This window comes from Suncus etruscus, chromosome 17 (assembly GCF_024139225.1).
Source record: "Suncus etruscus isolate mSunEtr1 chromosome 17, mSunEtr1.pri.cur, whole genome shotgun sequence".
NCBI lineage: Eukaryota > Metazoa > Chordata > Mammalia > Eulipotyphla > Soricidae > Suncus > Suncus etruscus.
In genome coordinates, this window is record NC_064864.1 from 3,179,703 (window position 1) to 3,204,475 (window position 24,773).

The following is a 24,773-nucleotide window of genomic DNA, read 5'->3' on the forward strand; positions in this document are numbered from 1 at the left end:
GTGCATTTTACCTGGAATCACAAGTTCTAAGGTATCTACTGTAATCCTATCTTTAAAAATTCATTTTTAAAGATCTATCACACTAAACTGTACTTTTTGATTGGTGAGTTCAGGTTGTTGACTAGTAGTTTGAAATTACCATGAGGTCTACACCGAAGAATCTGTGCTTAGAGCTTATTTTAAATTAATATAAAGTAAAATTTGAGGTGGCATATTTTGTTTTTTTGTTTGGAGGCCATAACTGAAGAAACTCTGATTTTTCCTGACTCTGCAGTAACGTGTTATTCCTGGAGAACTTGAGGTATTATATGGGATACCAGAGCAGGAACCCAAGTCAGCCTCATGCAAGGCAAGCACTTTATCTGCTGTACTATACCTGGGACCCATTAAATTCATTTTTCAAGGGTTACAGAGGTGTTAATTTTATTTTAATTTATCATTGTGTGTTGGTCATGATCTTGTCTTGGGGATCATTCCTGAAGGTGGTTAGGGATTAGTGATGTTGGGAATTCAACTGGGTTGGTTGAATACAAGCCATCCACCATAATTACAATATCATGGTTGCATATTTATTTTTAATTTTCCCACTTAAACCAAAGTAATTTATAGAGTAGTACATATTTTAGTGCTTCAAATTCTAGTAAAACCTTTCTGAAATTTTAATGGCAGATTTTTATGAATTAATTATTCTGTTGTTTCTATTTTTCAGTATTGTGAATTAAAATGGCTTTTTAGCATTGTGAATTAAAGTGTTTACTGGTGCCTTAAATAATAATATACAATACTAATTTACAATATCATATAATAATATGCAATACCTATTTCATATTTTATTGTTGAGTACAACTTTTCTGTTATTTAGGTAATACAATAAATTACAAAACTCAATTACTTCTTTAGATCAAGATTTTTTTTAGTTTAAATTTATTTATTTAAGTAAGGTCTATCTTCTTAGTGTATCAATTGTATTTTGTCCGATCCTCTCAGCACCTTAAATTATGTGTTTGTACATGTTGTCTTAAAATATTAAGTCATCTTTGTGTTCTTCCAAAACATAAGTGTGAATATTATTGAGATTCATAGTTTCATTGACTGTCTAGGACATTATTTTTACCATTAATTCGGTATTATTCTTGGTTAAGTTTTTTGATTTTCAAATGTATTAAGAGGCATAACAGAGTATACAAAACTTTGACTCCCTTTCCTTTTAAGAATTAATTTAAATACCAAGAGTAGGCTGTTTCAGGATTTTTTTTAATGTGCATCCAAAGACTATTTAAATCTTCATGAGAAATTTTAATGTGAATAAATCTCTCATGCAGAAATCATTCCCAGGAGAAAGGAAATTAAAGCTGAATGAGATTTAGTTCTAATTAATTGTGCAGAAACCTGTGGAAGTTCTAGATAAGTTATTTCACACCATCTTCACTGTCCCAAAATGCCTTTATCCCAAAATGCCATAATTATAAAGTCATGATTGTGATGATTTCATCACAACAAATATTGGTTTGCCTTTAAAATGTCAGAGAAAGTTCCCATGAGTAAAGAATTATAATGTAAGAAGAGAAAAATCTTATCAATTGAAAGAAATATAAAAAAACATATTTAAAAAGTGTCACATTTGAATGTATAACCTCATAATATTTGAAAGTTGTGTTATTACCACGTTTCTACATTATAAAATTATGTTGCTATCAATTTATTTAGATACCATATAATTCCCTCAAAAACTCTCTTGGGTATATCTGAAGTTTATCCTATCTAAGATGTCTTTTTAATTTTCTGAATATTCCATTGGGTTGAAATAACTAGATCTCCAGATATTTCTTTTGACTCATATTTTGTTAATTTATGAACTGCCCTATTATATTAATATATTTAAGGTTTTTTGTATTATTGCCCATATTGAAATATACCTGAGGAAAGCTAAATCACAATGATTTATTTTTATTTTAACTACTTTTTTCAGAATGTCTTGTGAAAAAAAATGTACATGACCAGCTCATAATATGAAGCTTAACACAAAAAGTGTTGAGCACAACTAGAGAAATAACAGCATCAACAACTACCATGACAATGACAGAGAGAGGGAGAAATAAAATCCCGGTCCTGAAGAAAGGCAGGTGGTGGAGGAGGGGGTTATGGGGAACATTGGTGGCAAGAAACTTATACTGGTGAAGAGTGGTATATATTTGATGACTAAAATCCAACTACAAACATTTTTGTAACCATGGTGCTTAAATAAATTATTATTAAAACAAAACAAACAAAAAGTACATGAGAAATGTGACTGTGTAGAGGCTGAAGCCATAGCACAGTGGAAGGGCATTTGCCTTGCGCATGGCTGACCCAGGATGGACCTGGGTTCAATCCCCAGAGTCCCATATTGTTTCCCGAGAAATGATCGATTTCTGAGAGCATAGCCAGGAGTAAACCCTGAGCGTCACCGGGTATGACCCAAAAACCAAAGGAAAAAAGAAAAGGAATATTTCTTTGCAATCTGCGTTGCTTCTGTCTCTACTTCAGTGCACACATACTCTATGGCATCCGGGAAAATGAGTCCTTTACTAAACATCAAAATAAGTTAATGTTTATTACTCATTTGTAGGTATGAAAAAAATGTTCAAAACTAAGTCTAACTGTAGCTTCTTCAGCTTCAATCAAATATCTTCTATACGTTATAAAAATACTTTTGTTTCTTCCTATCTCCATTGACTATTCAGGAGTGATAATTGAGGGCCTGAGAGTGGAGCTCTGTTGTAGAACTTTTGTTAACTTTAGTGAACTTGACCCTAGATTTGTTTTCTAAAACTTCCAAAAGATAGAAAAAATTTGGGCTGGAGAGATAGCACAGCAGCGTCTGCCTTGCAAGCAGCTGACCCAGAACCTAAGGTGGTTGGTTCGAATCCTGGCATCCCATATGGTCCCCCGTGCCTGCCAGGAGCTATTTTTGAACAGATAGCCAGGAGTAACCCCTCAGCACCGCCAGGTGTGGCCCAAAAACCAAATAAATAAATAGATAGAAAAAACTTGTTGAAGGAAACGAACTAATTTAAAAGGATTGCTTGGAACATTTCAGGCCCTCGATAATATTAATTTTATGATTAGTAACCCTATTTTGTCATTTGTCACACAATTTCATGATCAAAACAGAAATTACATTAAATAAATTGTCAAGAAGGGAGAGTGGATATAATCACTGTGTCAGCAGAACATTAGATATTATAGAACATATAAAAAAGATTTCTTTATCTGTTGTTGTTTTCCCTCGGGATGTACTGTCAACACCTTGTTATCAAGACAGAGCTCAGATGAAATATTGCAATAGAGTCTATGTTCATTTTATCATTTGAGACAATAGTAGCTTTTATGAAAAGTAGTTTGGCTCTGTCAGAATAAGATAAATAGCTAATATCAGCATGGGGTCTTCAGTAAGAAATGTATTTACTTAGAAATGAATTTAGCTAATTGTTTTTTTTTTATTTTTTTAGAATTTAGCTAATTTTAAGTGCTAATTATTGGTTCATATTGGAACTACATTTTTATACGTCCCTCACTTCTCCTATATATGTCATACATAAGAAATATCTATATTGATTTCCAGGTGACTAGATGACATTCCTACACACAGTAAAATAATTTTTTTCTGTGGGATCTCTACCAACACTGATTGTTTCTACTTTTAGAGTACTTTATCAATAAATCATCAATTGAATTGTTATATCCATGCCTATGTTCATGTAACACTTATTACAATTGTTCAGGTATAGAAACAACCTAAATATCCAACAACAGATGAGTGGAAGATACAATCATGGTAGATATACAGAATAGAATACTATGCTGCTACTAGAAAAAAAATAAAACCATGTAGTTGGATAGAAGTAGGGGTTTCATATTGTGCAAAATAGGTAAAGGACGAAAAACAAATATCAAATGACCATAATAATTTATGATATATTGAAGAGAAAGAAGGAATATGGAAAATATAGATTTATAATAATCTCTGGACACTGAATCACAGATCTAAAAATTATCAAGTTGTCAGGAAGAACTTAGGGGGATGAATGTGAAGGACAAGAGTAGCACAAGGACATAGTTGAGGGGTCTGGATATGTTGGAAGTGACAAACTAAGATAATGGTATAAACTAAAAACATAACTGTCAACAAACATTTATGAGATGTGTGAGATGAAGGAAGATCAGACCCAAGCTGACATACAGATAGACATGGAGGGTCATGGAAACTTATGTGGTGGTGAGGTACAGTAACCTTGTAGATCAAAACTATAAATTTAAACACTTTGATGGTCATATTGCATAAACTATAATAAGGTAAATAAAATTCTGACAAATAGCAAAATATAAAATCTAAAATACTAATGAATAATCATCAGTTTTATGTCCATAAACGTTTTAGCTCTATTTCTCCCTCTCCCATTCCTTCCTCCCTCCCTTCTTCTTTTCCTTATTTGCAAATTACTGATTACCTTTTAAATAAATATAATTAATTTGAATATCACTTTGCATAAAAGAAGTTTGCAAGTGATTGCAATTTTTCATAGTCTTTTCAGGATGGTCTGGGAAAGAGGAAGCATATAATTAGAAATATATAGCTTCCTAACTTTTAATGATGTCAGCACATAAATAAAAGGATAGTAAGGGCATAGAAGTGGCTATAAACTTTCTAAAACAAGCATCCTAAATACAAACTAAATTTATGTATCTTCAACTCAGCTTCCTTTAGACAGTTCCTAAAATATTTATCACCTTTTTATTATAATAAATGATCATGTCAACATCCACATAGCACTTTTTCTAAGGTCTTTGATGAACCTGTAGCTATGAAGCCCTAAATGATGCCTGTGAAAAACAATAAAAAGACTGATAGAAGTCTAAAAATGCCTAAATATCTTGAACTAATTTATGATGTCACAATGTCTATCTGATTTCATGTGAAGAAAAAGAAAAATTGGAAAGAGCAATAATTGCTTGAATACCCTAGCAACTGAAAGAAACCCTACACAGGGAAAAATGTGAATAGGTAAAATATATTAAGTTATCTTTGACCAACTATTCTATTCCAGATCAGCCAATACAATGAGTGGAAATGGAGTTAGTTTGGATGGAGAGTCTGACTGAGGAAAGAGAAACGAGGATCAGGTAGAAAGAGATTCAGCATCCAAGATAGATTTTAGTACTTGTTGTGTATGTAAATATTTTGGGGGATTACTATGTTGCTCACCCTAAACTGATTAGGTGATTGTGCCCTACCCTAGGGTGTGACCTGGCATTCTGCCCCCACCCTAGGGTAGGACCTGATTCTGCTTCCACCGTTGGTTGGTATCTGATCCCACCATTGGGTGGTACCTGACTCTGGGGTATAAGAGCAAGGGTCTGTGGAAGGTGGGCGCTTTTGCTGGCTGGAACGGAAGCTGAGTCTTTGGACTTCAGTTTTGTCCTCCGAATAAAGCGAATATTTCCACGAGCCTGACTGTCTGCGAGCTGTTTACCCGCCGTTTCACCTCAGAACCGTGGGCTAGACAGGGTGGCAGACGCGTGCTCCAAGCTGGAAGAAAAAGGCCTCATTCTCCATCCCACCATCAGTCAATCTCTTCAGGGGCTGACTTGCTACAGTACTCAGCACAGGCAGAAAATACTACAGGATTTTTTTTTCTTTTCTAACAATTTCTTACTTCTGATATTGTAGACATATACTCAAGCCCCAACTTATGCCTCTGCTCCTACTTAATATTAAGGAAGGTAGAACATCTTTATTATATTGAACTTCGATTTCCTTTAGAAACTTCCCAAACATCTGAATCAAATGTAGAAGGATTGGAGCAATAGTACCATAAAGTAAGAATTTTGCCTTGTATGTGGCTAATTCAACTCTGATTCCCAGCATCCCATATGATCCTACTGTGCACTACTAAGAGAAATTCCTTAGTGTAGAGCCAGAAGAAACCTCTTAGAATTGCCAGGTGGGACCCATACACCTATGTACATTCATATGTAAATGAAGTAGTCCTAAATAAAACATTTCTCTTAAAGTTCCTGTCTTTTTTTCCTTCAAGCTCGGAGATTACACTCAAGTCTCTTCTTACCTGTATAGATATCACCTCTAACCCTAGGAGGACTAGAAGATGTTACATGATTTTTCCTTTAAAAAATTGCCATGAATATATTGGAATGTACTTAAAATAAAATTTTATATAATTTAATTATATAAATTATATGAATGTGTAATTATATTTCAACATTATATTTTAAAATATAATTTTAAAATGAGTTAGGTATATATACTTTCTGTTATTAGTAGATTAATTTTAAGTATCTAACCTCTTACTTTGAATTTCTTTACGATGCTTTCATAGTAAACTCATTGGTCCTTCTTTTTTTTTTGGGTCACACCTGGCGTTGCTCAGGGGTTCCTCCTGGCTGTCTGCTCAGAAATAGCTCCTGGCAGGCACAGGGGACCATATGGGACACCGGGATTCGAACCAACCACCTTTGGTCCTGGATTGGCTGCTTGCAAGGCAAATGCCGCTGTGCTATCTCTCTGGGCCCTCATTGGTCCTTCTTAATTGTTTGCCGAACTCCAACTCAAAATACTTTAGTCATTTAAAATGGAAAGGAAGAAGTAAATCCTTCACTCTTTACACTCTTTATAGCCGCCAAGATTTTACCTCTAGTAAAACCCTAAAAAGATTATACACACACTCACATTTTATGACTATTGAACAAAGTTGGAAATACTGTAGAATACAATATTAATATATAATAATAGGTTGTATTTCTAAACACTATACTGAATAACCTAAAAGGAAAAAAAGCAGTTCCAGTAATAATGGCATTGCAAGAAATAAAATGCCAAGGAATCATTTCTATTAGAATAATAATGCATAAAATAAAAATGTAAAAATTTGGTAAAGTATTTAATAAAATGAAAAGACAATCCATTGTCATGGGTTATTAAAATTGAAGAACAGTAGAGAACTAACAATGTGGCTTGGTTGTAGAGCACTTAGCTGATATGTGTGAGGCCTGGGTTCAATGTCAGACACCTCAAAGAAAGAAAGTCCCTCAGAGGAGTAGAAAACCAGTATTATCCAGAAAATTCTATAAACTAAATGCAACTCTATCAGATTTCAAAAAGACTTTTTTAAGTCAAAATGCATTCTAGAATTATATATGAACTCTCAAAAGATGTTAATAAGTTAAAACCATCTTGAAAAAACTAGATCAAAGCCTTATACTTTCTGTTTCTTTTTTTGTGGGGGAGTTGGGCCATACCTGACAGTGCACAGGGGTTACTCCTGGCTCTGCACTCAGAAATTGCTCCTGGCACTCTTGGGGGACCATATGGGATGTCGGGAATCAAACCCGGTTCATCCTGGGTAGGCCACATGCAAGGCAAATGACCCAACATTGTGCTATTGCTCTGACCCCAATCTTCATACTTTCTAATTTCAAAACCTTATCAAGTATTATGATCAAATTAGTGAAGTACTCACATTAAAATTTTATAGATTAATGGAAGAAAATAGATAATACAGAAATATATATACTTGCATACATAGTCAATGATTTTTCAACAAGGGTACAAAGATCTTCCAGACAATAAAATAAGTTTTGTGTTTTTTAAAGACAACTGGTAGTAGGAAAATTAATATTCATATGCAAAAGTATAAAGTTAGATTCTTCCCTTGAATCATAGACAATTGTCTTGAGGATCTGTGGCCTCAAGCTAACAGCTAAAATTAAAAATTATTAGGATAAGTGCCAGGAAAATATCAGACTGAGTTCAGCAGTGACTTGTTTAACATGATAAGAAAAGCACAGGAAACAAAGAAAAAACTGATCAGTTGGATTATTAAAATGAAAGAAACAGTAGAGAAACAGGTTTGCTGGGTCCAGTGTTTGCAGCCAGGTTTGTTCTCTGTCACTGAACTGTGCTGGCCGCCAAGAGAAGTATCGTCCCGCTACTGAGCTGGGAGCAGCCCCAGACACAGGTTATGGAATAAACACAAACAAGAGTAGTGGTACAAATGTTGAGGCATTTGCTTTGCAGGCGCTAACCTAGGACAGACCTTGGTTCGACACCCCCCCCCCCACTGCCTCATGTAGTTCCTCAAGCCAGGAGTAACCCCAGAGTGTCACCAGGTGTGGCCCAAAAACAAAAAACAAAAACAAATCTTGTACACCAGCAAATATTACTAAGACTAAACAATACCTGCCAGAATGAAAGAAATATTTATAAATTATGAATTTTATAAGAGATGAATATTCACAAAAGTTAAGGAACTCAAACACAATAAAAATAGAATCCAAAGCAAAACTGAACAAAAATTTTTGAGACTTTCTTACAAAGAAGATACAAATAAAAATACAAAAAAGGAATATCAATACACACAATCATTAATGCATTTAAATCAATGATTCAAAAAGTATAAATCCATTAAGTATGACTACTAAAAATAACAGAAACAGAAACTATTGAATCCACACAACTAATCAGAGAAATTGGGACCTTGGTATGTTTCTTGATAGAATGCAAAAATGTGGTCACTTTAAAAAATATGATCTTTCTTTAAATATTAAATTAAAGTTAAATTATAAACCAGCAATTCTATTTCTGGGTATATCTAAAACTTTTGAAAGCTGGGATTGAACAAGATATCTTTATAGAGGTGGGAAGACAGTGAAAATAGACATGCATGTTATCCTTAAAACTAGAGGCCCTCAGATACTTCTGGAAGTTGCCTTTAAGGGTCACCAAAGCTGCTGGGGAACCTGATGTCAATAGTCTCTAAGCAATTAGTCCAAGCACTCAACACTCAGATCTGTGCAGCCAGGGAAAAATTCATCATGGAGCCCTGTCCTCTGGGCAGCTCTGACCCCAAGATTTATTAAATTTGTTAAGAGTTCAAAATAATCCAAATGTCTACACCAGGTCAATGAATAAACACAGTAATGTAGACATCTTGGAATGTTATTCAGCTTTAAAAAGGACTAAAATTACTACATGCTATAATATAGATGAGCTTGTAAAACATTAAGTGAAAAAGGTATGGCATAACAGTATGTGGTTAGTCAATAAACTATCTAAAAGTGAAATGAAATGAAATGCATAAATATAAAAAGCAGAATAACAATGAGAAGAAAGTGGCAAATTATTGTTTAATGAATATGGGTGTAATTTTGAGAAGATAAAAAAAAGCTTTGGAGATGAGATAATGATTGCAGAATCAATATCGATCAATTTAATGGTCTGAATTTTAAGTGTAATGCAATTAGAACGATCAAGTATATATCATGTATATTTCAAATGCACACTTTCTTCTTTGTTTCACCCAACCCCCACTTACCTCTAGTACCATCTGTTATTGCCAGTGAGGGAGGTTCCTTTGGCTTGGAGCCATGTGTATGATGTCATATTACATTATTCTACCACCGATAAAAGAGAAATGGTGACGTGGCAATTAAGAACATAGTAGTCTTGGTCAGACTGACATTCTGCCACTTCATAACTGAATGCCTGCTAAGTGGGCCCCACCTAATTCACCTGCTTGATGGGTTCTCGTGAAAATCTGATGTCAAAATCAGATACCAAAAAATGTGCTTAGGACAGTAACTAGCACAAAGTATATGCTTTGAGCATTAGCGTTTATCATGGTTGTATTGCTCATTTATTTTAGCTCCATGATTTACATTATTGTTTTTATTTATTTATTTGAGGGGTACATCAGGCACTGCTCAGAGCTTACTCATGGCTCTGGGCTTATGGACCATATGGGGTACTGCAGCTCAAACTGGTGTTGACCACCAAACTCCACTGGCCTGGCTGAGGTCCAACACCTGGACACTGCGACCTGCCTTATTCCCTGAGTAAGGCTGATAAAGACAGCCTTGGAGAAAGTAGGGAGTCTTATAGGGAGCGCCAGGAAATTGACTCATAATCTGAGGTGTTGGGGATTTTCATGGAGGTCACATGCTGGTAGCCAAAGTGGGACAGTGGGCCCTCAGATACATGCAGGGAAGCCCCTGCCATTGCCATCCCATAAACAATAGAAGATTGGGGTGCTGGGGTAGAAATAAAGAAGCGAATAACTCGGTTATATGGAACCTCTACTCATAGTTGTGTGTGTATGTGTGTGTGTGTGTGTGTGAGTGTGTGTTTGAATGTGTGTGTGCTTGTTTTTTGAATGACTATTTATACCGTTTTCCAAAAATCTTGAACTAGTCCACAGTGTGACCAGTAGTGACCTAGGGCTTCTCATCAATTCTCCTCCCTGCAAATGTTTGTGCCAGAACTGGTTGTTTAGTTTGTGATGTGTGCCAGTCTCTGGGATGAGGTGATAGCTAATTTTTGACTGGAATGGAATTTCCTTGACTATAGTTAATACAGGACTTTTTTTCCCCCACATACCAAATAATCATCTGTATGTTTTATTTGAGAATATTTCTCTATCTCCAATTTTAAATGTTTTGTTGTTATTTTTGTCAGTTTTGTTTTACAAGTGCTTTATGTATCTTGAATATTAGGCCTTCATCAGTTGATTGATAAGCAACTATTTTGTCCTCTATAGGGTGTCTTTTTATTCTGATTATTGTTTTGTTTTGTTTTGCAATCAGAATCTTTTTATTTTGATGTAATTCCACCTGTTTATTGTTTCCCCTGTTTGGCCTGTGGTATCAAGTCATTGATGATATTTAATATAATGGTATGTTTGATGTATTGAAACTAGAGAGCATTTCATTCAATATAATGGATGCATACCTAACAGGGAATGAAAAGTCCTTCCACCACCATCTTCTTTGTTTTCTGGTTCAGACTATATGGAGAAAGGAATCTTTTCTTCAGAAAAATAATAAACCTTCTTATAACCTTCCAGAGATTTAACATATTTGCTTTACCACAAGAACAGAAAACTATTCAATTGAAAACATTTACACATTTATTCAGTGAAGTGCTTTATCCAATAGCTCAGGTATGGAAACAGCCTAAATTCCCAATGGCAGATGAATGGATAAAAAGTTATGGCATAGATACACCATAAAAGATTATTCAGCTTTACTAAAAGATCCTGAGACCTATGACAACATGGTTGGATCTAGAGAGTCATATTAAGTAAAGTAGTCAGAAGTAAAAGGACAAACAGTTGTTTTCACTAGTCAACCAGAATCTAGCTAGGAAATAGACAATATTGTATAATAAAAAAAAACCTTTGTAATGATTAAAGTTTTCAAACAAGCTGTGGGGGATGAGGTGAAAGGAATTAAGTGGATCAGTGGTGAGGGGTAATTGGCCTTTTGGTGATGGTCAGGTGCTATCCCTCAAAATATCATTGCCAGAAATTATAATAATGTTTTAACCATGCCACCTAAACTATAATAATTTTGAACAAAGAAAAATGGAAGTGAACCAATGTGCCAGATGATTATAAGACATATTATGGAATATATATATATGTGATATATAAGTACATACATAAATACTACCATAATCCAAAAATGTAGTTCAAAAAGCAAAGGTCTTCATTTAATTAGTTATGCTTAATTAGTTATGCTTAATGAAGATTTATTAATAGTCTTATAGGGGCATGAGTGATAATATGGCTGGTAGGTTACTTTCCTTGCGCACAGCTAACATGTTCAATCCCTGGCACCCCATATAGTCTCCTGAGCACTACCGGAAGTGATCTCTATGCCCAAAGTCACAAGAAGATCTAGCAATTTTATGCATAGCCATAACAATTAGTTTTTTGTTCAAATATATATATATATATATATATATATATATATACTTAATGTGTTACACGTACAACATTTGGAAGAATATTCTTCTGGCTTAAACATGGCTAGCACATCTGAAATTTGTCTGCTTTTAGAGTCAAGTCATAAAGTTTTCTTATAGTGTTCAATGTTGGATGAGATAAATTGGATCAGCAACAGAACTGAAACTGTTCTTAGAAAATATATTCCATCTTGACTTTATATCCCTACTGAGGGTTCTCACCAGTACTTTAAAGATCTCTCTATAATAATTTGAGCACAAATACTGTGCTCACAGCTGTTCAATATCAGGACAGTGAAATACCAGATACGAGAGTCTTGGCAATGTACACAAAATACACTGTGAGTTAATAGGTTAATAAAACTCTAAAATGGAAGCCAAGTAATACTGTTAAAATTATTTCTAAATCTGGGGCCGGAGTGTTAGCGTGGAGCGGTAAGGCTTCTGCCTTGCTGGTGCTAGCCTAGGACAGACCACGGTTTGATCCCCCGGCATCCCATATGGTCCCCCAAGCCAGGAGCGATTTCTGAGTGCATAGCAAGGAGTAACCCCTGAGTGCCACCGGGTGTGGCCGCAAAACAACAAAAAATTAATTCTAAATGTACTTTGTTTTAATAAAAATTAATATATTTCTCTTTCATTAAAAATATATTAAAATGTGGTATAATCATGTGTGTATGCAACAGACTTTTTTGGTCTTTATAACTTGTTATAAAGTCACTTTAATAAGGTATAAGATTTTTATTAGTGAGTAGAAAAGGGCTCTTAGATTTTAGTGATATCTATATCCTATGTCCAACATTCTATTACTTCCAATTGTTCCAGCCTTAGAAATCAAACACTTATTTAGTCACTATTTCTGAATCTCTTATGGGTGTTTTGAAAATAAAAAGTGTCGGGCCCGGAGATATAGCACAGCGGCGTTTGCCTTGCAAGCAGCCGATCCAGGACAAAATGTGGTTGGTTCAAATCCCGGTGTTCCATATGGTCCCCCATGCCTGCCAGGAGCTATTTCTGAGCAGACAGCCAGGAGTAACCCCTGAGCACCGTCGGGTGTGGCCCAAAAACCAAAAAGAAAAAAAGAAAAAGTGTCTTTCAGATCTTAACATTTTCATAATTTTGCTTTCCAGCCCTTTGGTAACATTCTTCCTATCATTTTTATCACTTCTACCTTATATTTCCTCTTATATGTGGGTATTCAACAAAGACATTTTATAGCCTCAGCTTATCATTGTACTTTTTACATTTACATCCTCTTCTTCTGTCTACCCTTCTGCTGAACATTGTCCCAAAATGAAATAGGTTATCCTCTTCTAGGTCTTTGCAATTTCTCATAGTAATAAACCTTATACATTTTTATACATTTTTCAGATAAATCCATAAGGATATATGTTATCTAACCTTTTATTTGTTGCATGATACATGTGCTTCCGTTATAATAGTCCCCTCATAATAACACTTATAATTTAGTTGTTCTCAGAGTGCAAGTCCCAGATAATGACATCAGTATCAACTGATGGCAACTTTTTAAAAATGCAAATGAACAGACATCAGGACACCATCGATTGAATCAGAAACACTAGAGATTTGTTGGTTCATGAACCGGTAATTTAATACAATCTATGATTTACTTTTGTACAGTCAAAAATCTGAGAGCCACTGGTACTGTATACTTGTCTAGACTTAGATTTATTCTCTATTAGGTCAAAGACTCTTTTAGGAATTATCGTGTAAGATTCTTTTCACTCTGATACCATTATTACCACTGCTGGATATTTGTTAATTATTTTATTTAAGCACCTTGGTTACAAAATTTTTTATTTTTGGGTTTCAGCCATACAGCGTACACCAACCTTTACCAGTGTACTCTTCCTGCCACAAGGTGTCCAGTTTTCCTCTCACTTCTGCCTTGCTCTAGGACAGGCAACTTCCACCTTTTTTCTCTCTTTTTGACATTGTGGTTTGCTTTATTGGTAATGAATGAGTGACTTGCCTGTTAGTTTTTTCACTTTCAGCAACAGAAATCATGTCCAGAATGATCAGTTTCCCTACTCTAACTACACTCACTGCTCTTTGAGACAAGCTTTCTATCCTGTGCTAGACCTCTTGATCTTTGTCTCTATTGTCTCTGGGTATTATGAAAGTATCTCTTGTTTTCCTTATAGCCCCGAAATGAGTAAAATTCTGTGTTTATCCCTTTCTCTCTGGCTCATTTCACCAGCATAATAATCTCCACGACAATCCATGTATAAAAAATTTATTGTCATTTTATTTCCTAACGGCTGCATAATATTTCATTGTATAGATCTTAAATGGAGGTCTTAATCCCAATCCTGAGGAATTTGGGAGCATAGGACTGGAAGAAAATGCTGACACAGGAAATAATCCTCAAAAATCTAAGGGAATTAAACAGGTTCAGGAAAATTTCGTCACAAGCCTGCTCACTAGAAAGAGATATCAGCAGGCAGATAAACTAGTTGTGGCAACAAAACAAAAAGCTATTTTTCCTGAAATCTGAGGTCTTTATTGGGAAGAGAAAGACTCTAGGGGTGCCTAGAGTGGAGAAAATATAAGGTAAGGGACCAATCCAGAAGTACTTCTAGTCTATGAGTGACAGTAAAGAATTATCCTGAATAGAATGAAAAACAGTTACTCCCACATTGAATAGAATTTCATGGCTGCTCTGCTTCACTCTGCAGCTACACTTCTATTACTCTGCCCCTTCCCGATATGCCATTTGGATGGCATTGGGTTCCTGGGTGCCACTGGTACCTGAAGCATTTCTTTGGTTCTTTCCTTCTGAGGTGGAACACACTCTCATCACTGACAGTGAGATTCCAATGCGGACAATATTTTTTTAATAATAATTTTTATTTTGACCAAAGTGGATTACAATTCATCATAGTAGTATTTTAGGTACATAGTGACATTGAATCAGGGACATTCCCACCACGAATGTTGTTTAGTGCTCAATCTGGTCACTATTGCCACAATGCATAAAAATATATGAACAAATGAATGAATGGTGAGTGACAAGTTTCAGAAAGTGAATCCCACTTATTTGCCTAATATATAATTTGTCAAGAATCACTTCAACTTCTTATTCTATAATAAGAAAATTGAGATATAAGACACTAATCAAGATTGTCCTCCAAAATAATTGAACAAGTCTGACCCAACTCAATTTCTAATTTACCCTTTTTATTGACACTTTAGTCATTTTGATTATAATTGATAAAAAACCTTTAAAAATAACATTTCTTTGAACTACCACTTTTCTAAGTAAAATACTCATATATTTCACCACAAAATTTTAATAGAAAATTTCAGTTATATACAAAAATTTAAGGAAGATGAGAATCTATCCTCTAATGACCATTATAGAAATGTAAACTTCTTTATTGACATTTATCTAAATGAGGAAACAGTGCCTTATACATAATTGAGATTCAAGCTAAATTAGAAATGTCCTTTAAATTGTTACTGAGTTTCTAAACGTTTTCAAGGAAGTCAAAACTTTTGTTCCGTTGCTTTCCAGGAAAGATTTACTACTTAGTCATATATGGTGATTCCAATGACCAGTGAAGATTTTACCATTACCAGAAGCCTTTACTTAAAAATTCTACTGAATATGAAATTTTAAAAGTCTATTTACCATTATTCTTACCTGTGCTGCTTACAGCTTATTGAATGGAATGATATTCATATGTTGCTCACCAACTCCTTATAGATAGTTAATAATTGTAAATATTTCAATCATTAGTGTTTTATAGTTTAAATACATTTGATAAGTATATAAAATTAAGTTAAATATTACATTTTATAAATCAAGTAATCTTGCATATTATAAAATTTTAATCCTTACATATGGATGTGTACATATGGTAAAGCACTTGCCTTTCACACAGCTGATCCCTGTGACTCCTCTCAGCTATGTCAGCTGACTCCTGCATCACGTGTAATGATCTCTCAGTGGAGAGCCATGAGTCAGGACTGAGTACTGCAGGGTGTGATCTAAGTAGAATAAGCAAAAAATTAAAAATTGAAAAAAAGACTTGTTACTTTACATGCACCATGTAATTATTCTGAAATCAATTACTATGAACATTCTTCATCTTCACAGATTATTAATGCTGCACTTGCTTTGGCTTCAAGACCCAAAAGTCAGGTGATCAGGAAAAACATGGAGATGTTTAAGCGCACTTGGGAGAATCACATCCATGTCCTCACTGAAGCCGTAGATGATATTACAAGTATTGATGACTTCCTGGCGGTATCTGGTAGGTTTTTCTTTTTTTTTCTTTTTTTAATAATATAATTTTTATTTTAATCATAGTGGCTTATATATCATTCACAGTAATATTCCAGGTACATATTAACATTGAATCAGGGGAATTCCCACCACCAAATTGCCCTCCCCCCACCTTCGCTCCCATCCTGCCTCCCATATCCTGCACTCTCACCCCAGGGGCTGCTAGAATGAGTAGTCCCCTCTGTGTCTAGTTTATTACTTAGTTGTCTTATTACTGTGTGTCTTGGTACCTCCATTACTGCCCCCTCTAATTGGGAGGCGGGACTAGATAGTTAAAGTTATGTGGTTTTGTTTGAGGAAGAGAAAAGTAATAAAATGGGGTAAAAATCAATTACATGACTATGGCAGAGTCCTTATAGAGGCTCTCCTCCTTGGTTTGAGAGACGAAGGGGAAAAAAGAAGGTGAAACACCACAACAGTTCAAAAAGAAGAATCAAATAAAATATCCAGTAAGCACTGCAGCAATAAAGATATGCACCACATAATTGCCATGGTCATCAGAAAGAAAAAAATGACAGAGTGCAAAAAGGAAGAAGAGAAAAGAAGAAAAAGTAAATATATAAAAAAAATGAACAACTCCTACAATAGCCATCCCAAAACAAAGAAATCAACAAGATATGCTGGCCCAGTGGGGTCCGACTGTGAGAACCTGTGAGTGCTGCTTGTGTGTGTGTTTGTCTCCTGTCCTGTCTCCTAAACGAGTGGCCCAAAAAGGACCCAGAAAATTCACTCTCCAAGGCTCGTTCAAGGGGCCAGAGTGCCAAGGAAATGCTTCCAAACATGAAAACCGGCTATAAGCAGTACTTCGCAGACAAGTAGGTCCCCTATTTGTGACGTCAGGCTGGGAAAATCTATGCCGGACCAGTGGGGCCTGACTGTGAGAACCTGTGAGTTCTGCCTTTGTGTGCTTGGCTCTTGTCCTGTCTCCTAAACCTCTTGGGAGTGGGCCAAAAAGGACTCAGAAAATTTGCACTCCCAGAGGCTCCAGAAGGTCACTTAGCTCCAGTTCGCTACGCACCTGTGCACTCTTTTTAAGGAAAGGACAGCACTGCAACAAGAATAAAAAAATCACACTAAGAACTGAGTTGGATCACTAAAGCCCAGCATTTCTCCCTGGAATGTCTTCTCTTCTGCATGCTCGGGCCTAAGATTTGATCCTGCTAAAGGCTTCATCTACAGAGGCCTCCCCCTCCTTGGAGGCAAGTCGACCCACCCAGAAAGGGCGGAGCCAGAGGAGTGTTCTGCCTGCATCATTTAGCCAATGAATACCACCACAACACGTAGAAAAACCCACAATACAAGTGTGACAATGGGGAAACAATGCGGGCCAGCATCAGACATAGAGAATAAAGATGACAACTCTGATGACCAGAAAACGGCCAACCAACTAATCAATCTCTCAAATAAGGAGTTTAGACAAGAAATATGGAAGATGCTCAAAGAACTCAAAGAAACCATGGATCGAGTTGGACAGAACACTAATAAGAACCAAGAAAATATGAAGACAGAAATCACAAAACTCTAAACTGAAATAACAGGTCAAATAACAGGCCTGAAAAATTCAGTAAACAAATTGAATGACAAAATGGATGAGCTTTTCAACAGGCTAACAGAAGCTGAGAATAGAATTGGTGCTGTGGAATATGAGATAACAACTCAATACACCTGGAGAGATTGGATAAAAAACTTAAAGCAAATGAACAGACAATGAAAAAATTAGTCAAAGAATGTGAACAGATGAAAATAGAAGTCTATGATAAGCTAAACAGGAACAACTTAAGAGTTATTGGAGTCCCAGAGACCCAGGAAAAAAAATTCCAGGAAGAATCAATGGTAAAGAATATAAATAAAGAGAAAGTTCCAGAGCTAAAGAATAAATGCTATCAAATCCTGCATGCCTGAAGAGTACCAACCAAAAGAGACCCCAGAAAAAATTACCCCAAGACACATCCTAGTCACAATGATGAATCCCACAGAAAGAGACAGAATTCTCAAAGCAGCAAGATCAAAAAGAAAAATTACATTCAAGGGCACATCCTTGATAATTACAGCAGACCTGTCAAAAGAAACACTCAAGGCCAGAAGGCAGTGGTGGGACATAGTGAAAAAACTCAATGAAATAAATGCCTCAACTGTACCGAGCAAAACTCACTTTCAGGTTTGTTGGAAAAATACATAGTTTCACAGTCAAAGAACAGCTCAGCAACTTTACAGTCTCAAAACCAGTCTTAAGAGAAAAACTGAAAGACCTAATTTAAGACAAGACTGACCAAAAGACACACCAAATTTTGATATAAAGATGGCATTAACCTGAGTTGGACAAACTAGTTTGCCTGGAGCCTAGATTTGGTCTTATGCCAGGAAACTTCAGGGGTAGGGTCTCCTTGTATTTAGGCCAAAGCTTTTCCATTCCATGTCCCTCATATTTTAGTGGGCCTATGCAAATAATAATTGCCACTCTAACACCATTTTTACTGTGATCCTTTGACTCTAATCCTTAAAAGAAACAAACCATTTAAACTTTTGAGGATAACTTAAACTAATATGCATGTGCATGGAAATGTAAAAAAGACTTTGTCTTCAATGTTTAAGGAGTTACGTACGTTTTATGGCTTTAGATTGCCTTGTGTGCTGTTAAGAAATGTTATAATGTGTTACAATCTGGGGACTTGATGGACAAAGTAATTGTACATGGATTCTGTTTTATTTATCTTAATGTTCTTTGGCTGAAAGTTCAAAGTTAAGATATCAGCAAGGGGACTTCTGAGAATTATGTTATGGTGACTGTCCTTCCACTGTAACTTTACCTTGTCCTCTTTCTTTGCATCTTTGTTCTCATAATTAAAAATAAAAAATAAAAAAATAAAAAAAAGATGGCATTAAATTCCAGGACAATTCTTTCACTCAATATCAATGGACTAAATGCACCAGTTAAGAAAAAGAGTGGTTAAATGGATCAAAAAACTCAATCTGACCTTCTGCTGCCTACAATAAACACACCGGAATAGTCAGAACAAACATAGCATCAAAAAAAAAAGGCTGGAGGAAAACTATCCAAGGAAACAACACCCATAAAAAGGCTGGAGTGGCCATAATAATATCAGATGATGCCAACTTTATACTCAGGAAAGTTGTAAGGACAAAGATGGACATTTTGTATTAATCAAGTGATATGTACAGCAGGAAAAAAGCACTCTCCTAAGCATATAGGCACCAAATGAGGGGCCAGCAAAATATTTAACAAAATTGTTGGCAAATCTGAAAAATAATATTAATAACAACACAATAATTGTGCGGGACCTCAAAACAGCTTTGTCAACACTGGATAGGTCAACCAGACTGAAACTCAACAAGAATATACTAGACCTAAGAAGAGAAATGGCAGAAAGAGGCATAGTAGATATATATAGGACATCCATCTCCAGAAACCTGGATACACATTTTTCTCCAATGTACATGGGACATTCACCAGGATAGACTACATGCTGTCACATAAAACATACCTTCATAATATCAAAAAGATAGAAATTTTGCAGGCTACCTTCGCTGACCACAAGGCTCTGAACTTCCAAAGGGACACAGAAGAGAAATTTTAACACCTGGAAGTTAAACAGCCTCATGCTGAATAACCAGTGGGTCCACGATGAAATCAAAGAGTAAATAAAAATTTTTCTGGAAACAAATGATAATAAAGACACAAACTATCAGAACTTATGGGACACAGCAAAAGCAGTACTAAGAGGAAAATTTATAGATTTGCAAGCACACATAAGGAAGGAAGAAGAGGCCTACCTGAATAGCTTAATGATGCAGCTCATAGAATTAGCAAGTGCTCAACAAAAGGACCCAAAAAATAGGAAGACAGAAGGAAATAACAAAGCTGAGAGCAGAAATCTATGAAGTGGAAACCCAAAAAACAATTGGAAAGATCACTGAAAGCAGAAATTGGTCCTTTGAAAAAATAAACAAGATCAGTAGACCACTGGCAAAGCTAACAAAGAAAGAGAGAGAGAGAGAAACTTGATAACTCGTATTAGGAATGAAAGAGGAGAGATCACTACTGATATGGCAGAGATTCAAAGAGTAATCAGAAACTACTTTGAGAAACTCTATGCCACTAAAAATGAGAACCTGGAAGAAATGGATAAATTCATGAACTCTTATAATCTTCCACGGTTGAAGGAAGAGGATGTAGCATATCTAAACAACCCCAGCACTATTGATGAAATTAAAACGGTAATCAAATATCTGCCCAAAAACAAAAGCCCAGGCCCAGATGGATTCATGAATGAATTCTTTCAAACTTTCCAAGAGGAACTACTACCAATCCTGGCAAGACTCTTTCATGAAATCAAAAAAACAGGAACACTTCCAAATAGCTTTTATAAAGCCAACATCTCCTTGATATCTAAACCAGACAGAGATGCTACGAAAAAATAATTACAGACCAATATGCTGATGAATACAGATGCAAAGATCCTCAACAAAATCCTAGCAAATAGGATTCAATGCCTCATTAAGAAGATCAACCATTACGATCAAGTAGGTTTCATCCCAGGAATGCAAGGATGGTTTAAATCCATAAATCTGTCAACATAATACACAACCTCAAAACAAGAAAAATAAACATCACATGATCATATAATTGATTCAGAGAAAGCAATTGACAAGGTCCAACACCCATTGTTGATCTAAATTCTCAGCAAGATGGGAATAAAAGGAACCTTTCTGAATATAGTTAAGGACTTTCTGAATATAAATAAGCCAGTGGCAAATATTATCCTCAATGGAGAAAAACTAAAAGCCTTTCCTCTAAATTCTGGTACAAGACAAGGCTGTCCTTTCTCACCACTCCTATTCAACATAGCACTGTACATACTCGCTATACTGAATAGGCAAGAAGAATATATCAATGGAATCCAGATAGGAAAAGAAGAAGTCAAGCTCTCGCTGTTTGCAGATGACATGATACTCTACTTAGAGAACCCTAGACATGGGAACTGGAGGCGGTGGTGCGAGTCCTAGATGCTTGAGCCCGCGTGTCCGACGCCCTGTGGGGCTGGTGATGCCTTTGCTGGCTTAGGGAGGGGCTCCCTGGACTGGGTGCTGCTCACCCCAATCTAGGCACTTCTCACAGGATTGATCTCCACCCCTCAGCTGTCTCCTGACGCTCCCCATTGAGGGCAAGAGCTTGCAGGCAAGTCCCAGGACCAAGTTAGGCTGGAAGGCGTTTTGGTGGAAGAAAAGTATCGCTTTCGAGGGGCCCGCCTAGATGAGCTCGGAATTGAAGTTTTTCATGAGATGTCCCACGGCCATCAATCTGGATTTTAGAAGTCTACTATACCAGAAGACTCCATACCAGAAGACTTTGCTCCCTGCCTATAGAGTAGGAGTAATGTTTAGAAACAACTGGCTTGCATTTAAAATGGAAGACCTAAACTGTATGCTAAAGTAAGCTCAATTGTTGTGGAGATACTAAGCTGGTGAGATGGTGGAAATGATGTCTATCCAGTAACCTTTTTAAAGAAGAATGATATTGCCATGCCTCGAAAAGGATATACTCTAGAGAAAACTCAGCATGATGTCTCAAAATCTAGAACCTATGGAATATTCTGTTGTAACTTGGTCTTCTGGTGTTGAAATAATTTCTCATTTACAATTTCTAATAAAGGCGTAATATGTTAAAAAAAAAGAGAAAACCCTACACACTCTACCAAAAAGCTTCTAGAAAAAATAGACTCATATAGCAAGGTAGCAGGCTACAAAACTAACATACAAAACTCAATGACCTTTCTATACACCAATAGTAATAAGGAAGAAATGGGCATTAAGAAAACAACCCCATTCACAATAGTGCCACACAAACTCAAATATCTTGAAATCAACTTAACTAAAAAATGGAAAGGACCTATGAAAAGAAAACTATAAAACTCTGCTCCAAGAAATGAGAGGACACGCAGAAATGGAAACACATACCCTGCTCATGGATTGGCAGGATTAACATCATCAAAATGGCAGTACTCCCCAAAGCATTATACAGATTTAATGTGATCCCCCTAAATATACCCATGACATTTTCAAAGAAGTGGATCAGGAACATTTGAAATTCATTTGGAACAATAAACACCCTAGAATAGCTAAAGCAATCATTGGGAAAAAGAATATGAGAGGAATTAGTTTCCCCAACTTTAAACTTTACTACAAAGCAATATTTATCAAGACAGCATGATATTGGAATAAAGACAGGCCCTCAGATCAGTTGAATAGACTTGAATACTAAGAGAATGTTCCCCAGACATACAATCAACAAATTTTTGACAAAGGAGCAAGAAATCCTGAATGGAACAAAGAAAGCCTCTTCAACAAGTGGTGTTGGCACAATGGCTAGCCACTTGCAAAAAATTGAACTTAGACCCCTAGTTAACATCATGTACAAAGTAAAGTCCAAATGGATTAAAGACCTCGATATCAGACCTGAAACTATTAGATATATAGAACAACATGTAGGGAAAACACTCCAGGACATCGAGACTAAAGGCATATTTAAGGAGGAAACTGCACTCTTTAAGCAAGTGAAAGCAGAAATTAACAGACGGGAATATATTAAGCTGAGAAGCTTCTGCACCTCAAAGGAAATAGCACCCAAGATACAAGAGCCACCTACTGACTGGGAGAAACTATTCACCCAATACCCATCAAATAAGGGGCTAATCTCCAAAATATACAAGAAACTGACAGAAATTTACAAGGAAAAAAACATCTAATCCCATCAAAATATAGGGAGAAGAAATGGACAGACACTTTGTCAAAGAAGAAATACAAATGGCCAAAAGACACATGAAAAAATGCTCCACATCACTAATCATCAGGGAGATGCAAATCAAAACAACTATGAGGTACCACCTCATAGATACCACCACAGAGATTGGCACACATCACAAAGAATGAGAACAAACAATGTTGGCAGGGATGTGAAGAGAAAGGTACTCTTATCCACTGCTGGTGGGAATGCCATCTAGGTCAATCTTTATGGAAAGCAATATGGAGATTTCTCAAAAACTGGAAATCGAGCTCCCAGACGACCCAGCTATACCACTCCTAGGAATATACCCTAGGAACACAAAAATACAATACAAAAACCCCTTCCTTACACCTATATTCATTGCAGCACTATTTATCATAGCAAGACTCTGGAAACAACCAAGATGCCCTTCAACAGAAGAACGGCTAAAGAAAAAATGGTACATATACACAATGGAATATTATGCAGCTGTCAGGAGAGATGAAGTCATGAATTTTTCTTATATATGGATGTACATGAAATATATTATGCTGAGTGAAATAAATCAGAGAGAGAAAGAAAAAACACAGAATGGTCTCACTCCTCTATGGGTTTTAAGAAAAATGAAAGACATTCTTGCAATAATGATTTTCAGACACAAAAGAGAAAAGAGCTGGAAGTTACAGCTCACCTCAGGAAGCTCACCACAAACAGGGATGAGCTTAGTTAGAAAAATCACTACATTTTGAACTGTCCTAATAATTAGAATGTATGAGGGAAATAGAAAGCCTGTCTAGAGTACAGGCAGGGGTTGGGTGAGGAGGAGGGAGATTTGGGACATTGATGATGGGAATGGTGCACTGGTGATGGGTGGTATTCTTTACATTACTGAAACACAAATATAATCATGTATGTAATCAAGGTGTTTAAATATAATATATTAAACAAAAAATCGACAAGAACTAGATAAAAAAAAAGATTATTTTGTCATGGTTGTTGTGCAGATTGTAGGACAAAGCCTAGACTTGGGCCTTCTTTTTGGTCCCAGAATACATACTGCTCGGTCATGGTTCTATCAGCCAGTCATCTGTAGATCACGTTCTTGGCTTTTGCACAGCCCACAATGTGACAAGTCTTCTGATTTTGTTTTATGGTTAGTTGGTGAGGTAGCATAACCTGTTCTTATGTCCATTTGTTTCCAATTTCCTCATTGTCAGGATATCATATTAGAACTGGCACATGTTGGTGTTCGAGCAGTATTCAGGATGTTCAAGATGGGATTTGATTCCTGTAGCTCTTGTGAAGAACTGTGTCATTTCTATGTTGGCATTCAGGGTTCAAGTCTGGATGGTCGGTGTCTAATCTCCTGGAGTCTAATATGGGTCCACATGACATATTTTCAAAGTGGGAGATTCCCCTCTATTGTAAATAAGTATGAGTTATTATCCCTAGTAGATAAGAGCTTGTTTATATATGTGAGATTTCCCCTTTTTTAGTGTGCACTTGCAGGAGGAAATGGTGCTTCATTATATTGCAGGTGCATTTGGGGGTGAAAAGAGAAGAACAGAGAAACAAGTCACACACCCAAAAAAGATAAAAATGGAAATAAAAATATATTTGCTCACATATGTATAGTAAGAAATGATTTTAAGTAAAATGAAATAAAAAATAAAGAAGTAGTGTTATATACTTTAAGTAAATATATAAAAATATATAAAAATAAAAATATATACTTTAAGTAAAATGAAATAAAAAATAAAGAAGTAGTGTTTTATACTTATGATGGAAGTATAGGTTTCCTCAATTTCTTTTGAGATTTTCTTGTGGGATGTGTTTTCCTGGGTGCCTTTTCATCACACACCCCACCCTTCTTGAGATTG

General features: G+C 35.9%; 1 protein-coding gene across 1 annotated transcript in view; it reads left to right on the top strand.

Annotated features, from left to right (window-relative positions):
* Positions 1 to 24,773, top strand: part of CTNNA3 (catenin alpha 3) — a 1,601,008-nt gene that overhangs the window by 1,066,900 nt on the left and 509,335 nt on the right. The window contains exon 11 of the mRNA XM_049790484.1: positions 15,924 to 16,080. Coding sequence (XP_049646441.1) covers positions 15,924 to 16,080 — 157 coding nt within the window. The remainder of the gene's footprint in view (positions 1 to 15,923; positions 16,081 to 24,773) is intronic.